The sequence below is a fragment of the Pseudopipra pipra genome, chromosome 11 (assembly GCF_036250125.1).
Source record: "Pseudopipra pipra isolate bDixPip1 chromosome 11, bDixPip1.hap1, whole genome shotgun sequence".
Taxonomy (NCBI): domain Eukaryota; kingdom Metazoa; phylum Chordata; class Aves; order Passeriformes; family Pipridae; genus Pseudopipra; species Pseudopipra pipra.
The window spans coordinates 6,050,445-6,061,846 of NC_087559.1; the positions used below are offsets into that span (position 1 = coordinate 6,050,445).

General features: G+C 41.9%; 1 protein-coding gene across 1 annotated transcript; it reads right to left on the minus strand.

Annotated features, from left to right (window-relative positions):
* Positions 1–1,732: 1,732 nt before the first annotated feature.
* On the minus strand, positions 1,733–11,243 carry KBTBD8 (kelch repeat and BTB domain containing 8). The gene is made up of 4 exons (XM_064667246.1): positions 11,138–11,243; positions 8,898–9,108; positions 7,173–8,287; positions 1,733–5,408 (listed from the first exon to the last, which is right to left on the minus strand). The coding sequence occupies exons 1-4, from the start codon at positions 11,151–11,153 to the stop codon at positions 4,945–4,947; spliced, it is 1,806 nt and encodes a 601-aa protein (XP_064523316.1). The 5' UTR covers positions 11,154–11,243; the 3' UTR covers positions 1,733–4,944.
* Positions 11,244–11,402: the final 159 nt, after the last annotated feature.

Sequence of the window (11,402 nt, forward strand, 5' to 3'; positions counted from 1 at the left end):
CAAGTTAACTTAACCTTCCAAAGTGATCCCACTCACTCTACTATATCATTGGCATTTTAACACATGCCAAGCACTGAGAGGATTTCACAAGACCCCAAGGGAATTTGGGACACTGGGGGACAATTCATGTATCTTTTCTTTGCCACAAGAAGAGAAGGGAAATTAAAGAATCGAAGAACCTGGTTGAACCACTCCTGTCCCTCTTTTGTTCTGATCCTGCTTCCATCTCCTGTGTATTTCCTGCTCATGTTTGAGTAATATCAGAGTTCCTCGTTCATTCACACAGATCTCTTGCCTCTTTTTCCCAATTTCTTGCTCACTGGGATGCATCATTCTTGATCCTGGGGGAAGTGATTCTTGAATATCAACCAGCTCTCTTTGGCCACTCTTCCCTGAAGGGCTTGTTCCCATGGGATTGCTATACGAAGATCCCTGAAGAGGCTAAAGTTGGCTCTCCCAAAATGGTTACCATCTTGCTGCCCTGCTTCCTCCTCTCCCAATACTGAACTCCACAATCTCATGGTCACTGCAGCCAAGGCTGCCCCCAACCACCACATCTCCCACAAGCCCTTCCCTGTGTGTTAGCATGAGGTTGAGCAGCACACCATTCCTTGAGGGATCCTCAACTCCCTGTAACAAAGTTGTCACCAACGCTTTCCACGGACCTGCTGGACTGTTTGTGCTTTGCTCTGTAGCTTCTCCAGCTGATATCCAGGTAGTTGGAGTCCCCCACAAGAACCAAGGCCTGTGACTTTGAGGTTGCTTCAAGCTCTGTAAAGCCTCCTCCAGTTCCTCCTCCTGCTCACGTGGCTGGGAGCAAACACCCACAGCAATGTCACCCTTATTAGTCTGCCCTTTCATCCGAGCCCATAAGCCCTGGACTAACTTGTCATCCACCCCAAGACAGAGCTCAACACATTCCAAGTGTTGCCTCACATAGAGGCAACTCCACCACCACACCTGCCTGGTCTGTCTTTCCCAGTGTGCAGCCCTTCATGCCAACATTCCAGTTACACCAGCTATCCCACCACATCTCTGCAATCCCGGTGAGATCAAAGCCCTGTGACTGCACACAGGTGGTGCCTGGAGAGCCTGACAAGAGCAGCACCTTCCCAAACAAGAGAACCCCATGTTGTTTTCCCAGGCTGCCATGACTTGGCAACTCCACTGGTCATTGGGTCCCTCCCTCTGGAAGGGAACAAAGGTTTACAAACAACCAGTATCATGCACAAGCAGCTCTGCTGAGCAAAATCACTGCAGCAGAAACCACAAATAAAGCTGAAGAGTTTTGCTTAAACAGCCAGGGGAGAGGAGGCCTCTTGTGCTCAGCTCTGCAGCAAAGATGCTGGGAAATTCAGTATAAAGCATTTCAGGGTTTTCCAATACACAGTATTATTAGGATGAAAAGCCCTACTTGACATTCCTGCTAGGATGTCAGCTCCAGCTACAGGCAGGAAAGAAGGGAAGGGAAGGAAAGTAAAGAGAAAGAACATGTTGCCTGTGTGCAAACAAGTAAAAAGTTAGACCTGAACAGGCACAAGGAATGAGACAAAAAAGTAGAACCTTCCACCTTGAAAACAAAAAAAAAAAGTGACACACACAATTGAGACACAAGTGCAGAAACAGAAGAACTGAACAAACATCAAAAAGATACATCATTGGGTTAATTTTCAGAAATTTACTCTACTAAAATGCACACAAGAGATTTATCACAAAACCAGTTGAACTCCACTGTATTTCAACAATAGGTTTATTTTAAGAAACATAACATGACATTAAGTAAAAATGCAAAATTGTGCAATTATGGCAAAATGTTTAAAAATCCACACATTTGCCCTCATAGGACTACAGTACTTCTTACTAACATACCTGAGCACTGAATGTTGGATGCCACTTCTCAACAGCCTCGCGAACAGGGAGCTCTTCGATCTCTTGTAGAACATACACTGCATGTCAGGTGCACCAAAACTGCTTTTAGTTATTCTAGAGTTTACTGATGGAATCAAGTGGAAGTTACAAAATGTTTCCTTCTAAAGTTAACTAATAATTCTGGAAAAGAGATTTACACTCACCTAAGTCCTTACATCGCTAGAAATTCATTTCATAAAGGGAAATAAACGAATGCAGAAAAAATACCAAATGGGCAAAATGTACAGATTACTGTTCAAATATTACCAGTACCTTTGGTGCAATTATTTTTTTTTTTTTTGTTTGTGCTGTGCAAGTTTACTTAAGCCTGACTCTAAAGCAAAACTTTACCAGGAATCTGACTTTCAGCAAAACGTAGAAGCATTTAAGAATTGGCAAAATGTCACAGCTACATTACTGTCTCAACAAACTCCTCATGCAAAAGACTTAGTATATTCTACTCCCACGGCAAGTTCCAGGATTTAGCTTTCAAACACATGACAGACTTGGATCACACCCTCAGTTTGAATGGTTAAACAGAATGGAGATCTTCGTACTTTAGTGCAGATAAACAAAATTAACAAACCTACTGCAGAATTAACCACAGCATATTGTACTTCTATACATCACATGACCAGTCAACTGCTAACTCAATCCTATTTCATAGTTTCAAGTAATATATTGAAATTTGTTCTACTAAATAAATATAGAAGATTGTCAAAAAGCAGCAAGAAATCTTGTAAATATTCAACCAAGCTTAAAAAAAAAAAAAACAAACCAAAAACAAAAACAAAGAAACAAGGAAAAAGCTCCATAACACTTTGCAAAAAAAATGGTTTTACACACAAATGCAACACTGTTAGGGAGGGTGCTTCAGAAAGCTTGCAGCTAGAGGCCTACAACAGCGCAAAGAGAGCTAGCCAAGGACTAAGGACCATTTTAAAAATTAAATTAGTTGTACTCTTCAAAAAGCCTCTTATTCTTGGCTATGCATATATATAAAACTATCCAGAAGAGAACTAAACAAAGGAACAATACACCTCAACACTGTTGGAAAATGCAGTCTTAGCGAGAATTGCCAAATTCAGGACAAAAAGAACCACAGGTGCTCGCACTGGAGAGAAGCGTTTGGTGAATCTCCGGAAGATGAGGTATGTAATGCAAAGAGGCATTTTTGTTTTCCTTTCCATTTCACAGTTTTTTGTTTGTTTGTTTGTTTTTTCTTTTTAGACATTTTGTGCAAGAATTAAGAAATAGAACCAGGAGAGTATTTTCGTGTATTAGAAAGATTCCGTTTGGGAACAGTAAGACCACATAGTAAACAAACATTATCCAAATCCTCAGCCATGCCAGGGGGATAAACAATGAGCTAAATATTTGGCTGACTGAAATGTCAGCTGTTAAGTCAGATAGTGGTAAGCACTTTCAGCCAGTGATGGCCAGTGCCATGTGAGTTAACTGGTTTACTTAGGTCAGCTGGATAAAATAGGAAAGAGTAAGATAACTTACAGCTCTGCAAAAATTAACAAATTAAACCTGGCAAATTACAGCTGATACAAGTTTTAGAATTCATCTTTTCCCTTTTAAATCCAGTTTTCACTACTGAAGGGGAGGCTGAACTTTGAACTTATTTACTTCTTAAAAATAAGCTAAAAAATAACAGAAAGTGTTGTAACACATTGGATCCTTATTCTGTATTTTCTCTAAGAGTATTTAAGCCATGGACATTTATTGTCAATTTTGCTTTAATACACTGGATAATGATGACAGCTCAGTAGTGCAACTTTTCACATTATAGATCAGAATGGAAGAGAAGATATCTGAGGGCTTGACTGCGGAGAGAAAAGAAAAACAACTTGTGAAGTTAAGCCACACTTTTCCAAATCACTGGAGCACATGCCAACTCTGCACACAGCACTGTACTTTAGTGGAGACAGAATGAACACTCCACACAAAAAGAAAAAATAAAAGAGAACCAATATTATTAAGGCCATATCCTGTCACCATTCTGTGCAAGAATACCACTGCAGTAAAAATGTTATGTTAGAAAAGACAATCTGATGACAGGACAGGGCCCGAAGACAGACACACACTCCATGAAAAATAACAGGCTGTCTTAAACAGTAGCAGAAGGCTGGCCCATTTCAGACAAACAAGTATTAAAAATGTACTAGCACCATCAACTTTTGGGTTAAAGCCCTTTATGGGATGAAAAAAAGGTTTTAATCAGTGTTAAAAAAAAAAAAATGTTTTTACAGCACTACATCTACGTGGCAAAAAACAGGTGTGGGATTTTTTTCCCCCACTATCACTAAGCTCAATTTTAACAAAAGTCCACAGACAACAAGTGGTACAACAATATGAACAGGCCTCCATCCGGGGCTAAAGTACTCCACAATCCAATTCTGACTGAGCTTTTCTCCCAAACTGTAGTGCACAAACAAATCACGAACATCTCAGAGGACTTCAAAAACAGTACAAAAAGAACAGATCATTATGAATCAGGATCTACCATTCCTATGTACTTTCAATCTAAAGTAAAAAAAAAAAAAAGCAACAAAACTTAGTGATATTGCCTCAAATTTTACCCGTATTAAAAAAAAAAAGAGAAAAAAAAGAAAAGTCACTTCAACACATCTTGGACATCCTTAACTATTAATGCTAGATTTTCTTTCACTGTAGTGCATAGTTATCCTGGCTCTTCCACTTAATTTGCTTTTACCACCAAAACACCCCTCTAGTATGACATGATTAAGTGTTTACCAGAAAAAAAATGCTGATAATTGCACTTTGTAACCTCCTTCTCATTTCCCAGGAAGATATCAGTAAATATGAAACTGAACCAGCAATTCCCTCCCCAGACTGCAACCTTTAAAGAGCACCCATCCCCACAGACAAAAAACTGTCTGTTTCAGCTTACAATAAATACTGACAGAATTTCTTTGTTTTCTTTTAAGACATGTTTTCTCTAGCATCAAATTACCACTGAAATCACTAAGGCCTGTTACTGAAAAAAAAAAAAAAAAAAGAAGAAATTTAAATAACTTTCTGAAGACACTGCGGATACAATTTAGCAACAACACATTCAAAATGCCGGCCTAGATCCCAGAGCTTGTCTGGAGTCTCGTATACTTTCTGCCACTGGTCAGTAACCTCATCGTACTGGTAGAGAGAATTCTTCCTGCTGGTTCTGAAAACGTGTTCTTCAACAGTGACTTGAGTAGCTCTGACAAACAGATGGAGTTTGTTTTTGAGGAGTACGAGTTTTATGTATGGATTAATGGACTGGTCACATGGGAAGTCTTTTTTTCGAGTCCACTTGTTCTGCTCGATGTCGTAGGCCTCCACGGTGAACATGCGCTGGTGGTTCCCACAGGTCCCAGCTATGTAGTAGATGGAGTCGTTGTACACCGTCGCCAAGCCTTGGAGTCTAGGCACAGTCATTGGGGTCAGAAATCCCCAGTAATCCTTCTGAGGATCGTAGCAGAGAAAAAATTCCCCTGAAAAGAGAGAGGAAAAATAAAACATAACTTATGCTTCGTTTCCAGACCAGCAGTTCTGTGGCCATCAAGCTTTCAGGTGCTTTCTTCCACAGACAGAAATGCTCTTCCCATAACAAACACTCACTCCCAGTACCATCACCTGCTTTCCTTCAAGTGCATTACAACAATATTAACATCATGAATAAAAACTACTTTGAGTTTCTCTTCCAGCAGTAGAAAAGGGAATTTGAAGTTCATCAAAACCACAATGTTTTACATATTTCCTAGCTACCCTTTATTCCTTCTAAACCACGCTTATTAATTCGGGACAAAACCTTTCAAGATTGCAGTCTTGAAATGTCTGAAGTACATTTGTTTCACTCTTTAACATCTTTACAACGTGTCACCTACAGACTGGGGAGTCTCAGAATTCAGTGCTTAAAGCTGCCAAACCTGAGCAAATAACTGTGCTTTGTACTTCACACAGATCTTGAAGCTACTCATATGAGGTGGTCAAGTTACACATTTAGGTTGATTTGCTTAAAAGGAGGCCAGGTGAATCCCTGCATGAAAGTACTGATTCATTGTTAGCTTTGTGATGAGATCATAAAACACCTCTGCTGTTCACTGCTCAGGGCAGCATAATGGAAGCTCAGCATTCCTTTTTAACCACCTACTGTCTCTTCGACCCAAGAGAGAGAGACATTGAGAGAACTTGTGAAACAGAATCATTTAAAGCCACAACCAACAAGAGTCAAACCTGATAAAGAAACAATGGAAAAAAACTCTCTGTAAATCACATGAAAGCCCAGGAATGTAAAGTCAAGAAATCAGGTTGACTTTCTCTGGTAAATAACAAGGACCTTACAAGGTAAATAACAAGTATTCCCTATCCTGTTTCTTTCCTGTGGTTCAGCTTAGTATGGGAAGTGACCCAAAGAGGGAGCTGGTATGGATGCAAGAACCCAGCTTCTACAGGTGTTTACAGAGGTGGTAACTGAGACACCTCCTCCTCTTCCTTTCTTTCTTTCCACTTCCTGGGCCTCTTACCACAGCCCCACAGACCAGTCTCAGCACTTTTCAGAGTAGGCTGTGTACAGCTCATGCACACACTCAAATATATATTTTATGTAAGTTCTCCATAAGTAAAATAAAGGGAAGAATAAATTATTTGATTCATTGCCATAATGATCTTTTTTATTCATTTAAGAATCAATATCTAATACACCAATAAGTCTGATCACTTACCAGAAGGAAGGATGTAAAGATAGTACTGTAATTACTGACCAAAGAAACAGAGCTAATTAAGAATGACAATTTATCTCTTTCTAGTTACTAGAATGATTTCAGAAAGCAGGGCAGGAAACAAAGACCTACAGTGGTTAATTGACTTTTACAAGTCACCAAAAACACAGACACCAGGAACTCCCACAGCTTTAGCCCAATAAAATGTAAAATGCTTTTTCATGGGACAGTATCTTTTCTTCAACACTAGCACATTTCACCCAGGTAAAGATTTAATACAGAATTTTCACAGAAACGTTTTATACTGTTGACTTAGAACACCAAAACTGCCATTTGTGCAATAACTCAACACAACTTACTGACACGTTTCCAGGGCATGAGAATTCAAGCAGCAACCTCCCTCTTTCTTGCCCACTGCTCTCCCTAGTTTTCCCCCACCCCAGTGCCCCAGGGGTTTTTCCAAGGTGCTTAAGAGAGCACAGAGATTGAAAACTCCCCACTTCCAACAAAATGCCACAGTCAGCCAAACCACCTTACCCTGTAAAACATAGATGTTATCCTTATATTCCACAGCACTGTGAAACTCCATTGCCACCGGCATGGGACAGACAGCTGTCCAGCAGTTCTCCCGGCTGTCGTAGCACTCCACAGACTTGAGGGAGTTCCTGCCATCTCCTTCATAGACTCTGCCCCCAATGGCATACAGCTTTCCACAGCAGTGAACCAGCTTGCAGCCTATCCTGGCTCGCAGCAAAGGAGCTTTTGGAAGCCACCTGTTGCCAGAGTGATCGTACATCCAGAAATCACTCTCCGCTCTGTGGTCGATGGAGACCTCGCTGCTGCTCGGTCTGTAACCACCCGCAATATAAATATCGTTATCAGGAGACACGAGAATTCCGACCTCCCTCAAGTCATTTGGTGGCTTGCATAGTTTAAACACTCTCCCTGTGACCGAATCGAAACAAGGCACTGTTTGCTTCTTTCCTGAGTGTTTGTGGGCAGCATCAAAGCATATGATCATTTCAGAAGCGGTCATTCCAAGCCGTTGTGTGTAGCCATTGGCACTGGGTTGTCCCTTTTGTACACAGCTTTTGGCCATCGCCTGTGCAAACATGGGAGGGATTTTCTCTAAAAATGTCTCTTCCAACAGAGGCATACGGATGCATTTGGCAAATATTTCTGGAAGGTGCACTTCTCTCTTATTTTGTTCATGCTCAAACCACCTTATAATGCTGTCATAAACGTGTTCTTCTTTGTCTACATTTAAATCATCGCTGTTGAGGATACTTATCAGTTGGTCTTTCCTCAACTGAAGAAACTCCTGCTCTTTGGTGACACTCAGAAACTTTTTACGAATGTAGTCTTGTGACCTGTCCTTGAGTTCCTGATGACCGTAGTGATCAGCGAAGATAAACACCCCGATGGAGTTCTGTGGGTCCAGGTGACTAATCATGTATTTAGCACACTGGTCTTGTATGGAAGGGATCTGGAAGATACTGGCTGCAGTGAACAAAGCTTGGACGTTGGCCTCTGTCAGCACTACTCTGGAGGTATATGCATAGTTCAACACTAAATGCATTGACTCTGCTTCCACACCAACTATCCGAACTTCCTTCTGGGTGCTCTCGGTAAGGCCGCTCGTGAACATCGATCTGCAGAGGAAACACATTCAGCAGTTTATCTGCAATTACCTCCTAACTACTGGCATGAAATTAAATTGCACTGTACAGCTGATCCCAGTGCACTTGTCTTCACATCAGCCCAAATACATTTATTACAGGTGTCACATTTAGGTACCCACACAGGACAGTTTAAGACTGTCTGAACTGTCTGACAGTTCTAGACTGGCTGAAACAAAAGCAGTGAGCTGGAACTTCTTGCCTAATTATCTCACTAACCCCATGTTAAAATTCACTGAGTTTACAAGCAAAGCTCTTGACATACCATCCTGAGACTTAGCACTCAACTTTCAACAAGTTGTTTCATGTGCATACTCCAGAATGTTAAAATATGTAACTTTAAAAGAAAACAATTGGAGGCAGTTTTGTTTGTTTTACAGTTGTGTGACATTTTCTCCAATGAGACTTTCCTTGACACACAGACACTGATAATTCATTGACCTTAAGAGAACAATAGTGTTTACTTGCTAGGATCTATAATTACACAGAATATTAGTATAGGTGCAGGGTTTTTTAATTTTCATTTAACAAAAATAAGCTCTAATTCTGTTTTGATTACCGCTAGAGCAATGGACTGTCATACCTGAAATAAGGACTGATTGCAGCAAGAACATTCCTGTGACAAGAGAATGTTTTCCCATGATCCACTTCCACCACAATATCTGTCAGCTGTCCTTCATCATACATGGTCTTCAGCTGTTGCAGGATACTACAGGCATGGAAGGGGTCCATTCCACTGCTGACTGGGTTTGAGGGAGGAATTCCGTTCAGTGTTTGTGAAAACTGACTTGGTTCTATAAAGCAAAATCAAAACTGTTTAACAAAAAACAACCAACAACAACAACTAAAAAAAACAACCTTCAAAAAAATTACCACATGCCAAATAACCCCATGCATGACCAAGAATCAGCACAAATTTGTTCCATAGTTCCTCAGTGTCAACATCCATCAACAGCAAGTCTAACATTTTCAGGGGTAAATATATATTTTTTTTTTCTTTTCACAATGTAGATGTCAGTTGCCATTAACCCATAAAATTATATTCATTAATGTTAAGGAAAATAATACAAATATTTCATATTTATGACACTTCACTGGGGATTAGGGAAATCAAGTCAAGAATCACAATGCTTATTGACTTATAAAATGAAAAAAACAAGGAATGCAGAGGAATAAAATAAGTCCACAACCTGCCCCACCATTACACAAGTCTGTATGTAAATATTTAACTTCACACCGAAACAGGAACTGCCTCCTGCCTCATGAAGAAACAGCCCTACAATAAGTATATTGGGCAACAAACTTAAACTCACATAAATTTGTATCTACAGTTGCATGATTTTCTCTATAAATAAAATACAATTATCATTTAAAATTGCCCAGGTATGAAGGGGTTCACGTATCACTGTGGAAACGTATTTAGCGGAGCATATGCTGCTAAACAACATGTGATAAGCCTAATGAAGTAAATCCCAAAGTGAAAATTGAGCAATAGCTCAAGCACAAAAATCCGTTTCGTAATAGCGACAAAATTTTTACGCAACAACAACAACAACAAAGGATAGCCCAAAAGAAAAACATTAGGTGGCAAGAGCTGCAAATCAGGTAAAGCTGCTGACTTGCAACAGAGGGAGCTTCCAACGAAATTTGGGAAACACAAAGGGGCAATGAGGAGAGAGACCAGCGATGACGAATGGGAGATTTAAACTCTAGCTCGCGGTGATACACAGCAGCTGCAATTTCTCTTATGCAGAATTCAGACACAGCTTCCAGCACAGCCACAATAAACCAGGAGGGATCTGCTGCTGGGCACCCATTTCCCACAGCAGCACTGAGGCCAAACATCATCAGTGTCTCTTCAAAGTATCGTCAGAAAAAGTCTTCAAAACATTTGTTTATTTCTTTTTTTTTTTTCAAACAAACTGGTAAATAGTTAAAGGTAAAATCTACAACAGGATAATTTCCTTATCCTTACTGATAATTTCAATGTTTTCAACATTTGAAACTAACTAATCATTAGAGAGGGGGAGAATTTTTACTTGTTAAAAAACAATGTTAATCACTAGTTGCAAGTAAATAACACTTTGCTAGGTCAGTTCCAAAGCGTCCTACCTAGCAAAGCTACAAGAAAACTTTGATGCATTTACTGTTGCACAAGAGTTTCAGTTACTTTCTAACAGCGAAAAAGATGCAAAATTGTTCATCTCTGACCGCGCTAGTCACTCAGGCAACGAGCTCGTTATCAGGGCAGCTTCCAGTGCTGAGAACACTCATCCTCGTATTCCAGTTTTTCTATTTAATCCTTGACACGTTACAGCTTTCACCCCATAAAACCTCCCCAGTCGCTTTGATCAACTTCATTTTCTCCCTCCCACCCCAAGCGCCTTTTTTCCTCTATTAACACTCCTCTCGCTCGCACCTCAAAATTTTAACTCTGCCCCTCACGAACATCACCTCAAAACACTCTCTACATTAATTTATGAGTCGCTCCTCCTCTCCCCACACACCCATTTTCACAGAAGCCTTTCACCAACCCCAGCTGAACTCGCCTCATACCGCGGGGGGGGGGGTCTCTCACAGGACCCCTCCCCGCCCCCCTCATACAGCACAGCCCCTCACACACACCCTTTCCTCTCACAGCATTCTCCTCCGTCCCTACACCCCTCACCCCGGGACCCCTCACAGCCCCCCCATCCCGCACACCCTCACACGGTGCTCCCCCTCCAGCACAGGCCCAAACCCCCTCACCGCCGCCCCCACATACCCCTCACCACACAGGCCCCGACACCCCTCCCCGGGCCCCCCCCGCCGCCCCGCACGGACCTCCCAGCGCTGCCATCCTGGGCCCCGCTCGGGCAGCGGCTCCGGGGGCGGCCCGGCAGGAAATGTCACCGCGCCGCTTCCCCGCCGGCACCGCGCGCACCCCGCAGCATCGGCCGCGCCGATTGGCCGCCGCCCCCGCCACCTGCCGGGAAATGTAGTGCGGGCCCGCCGCCCGCGGCGCGCGGAGCATGCCGGGAGCTGTAGTCCCTCCCAGGCGGGATGCCTGGGAGTTGTAGTTCCCTAGGGGGCGGGCTCTGCCCGTCGC

What these genes read in the sequence shown, in the direction of transcription:
- KBTBD8 (XM_064667246.1), bottom strand. An exon ending in GCAATCAGTCCTTATTTCAG is followed by an intron (nt 8,288 to 8,897) that starts GTATGACAGTCC and finishes TTTCCTCTGCAG; the next exon opens with ATCGATGTTCACGAGCGGCC. An exon ending in TAACATCTATGTTTTACAGG is followed by an intron (nt 5,409 to 7,172) that starts GTAAGGTGGTTT and finishes CTCTCTTTTCAG; the next exon opens with GGGAATTTTTTCTCTGCTAC.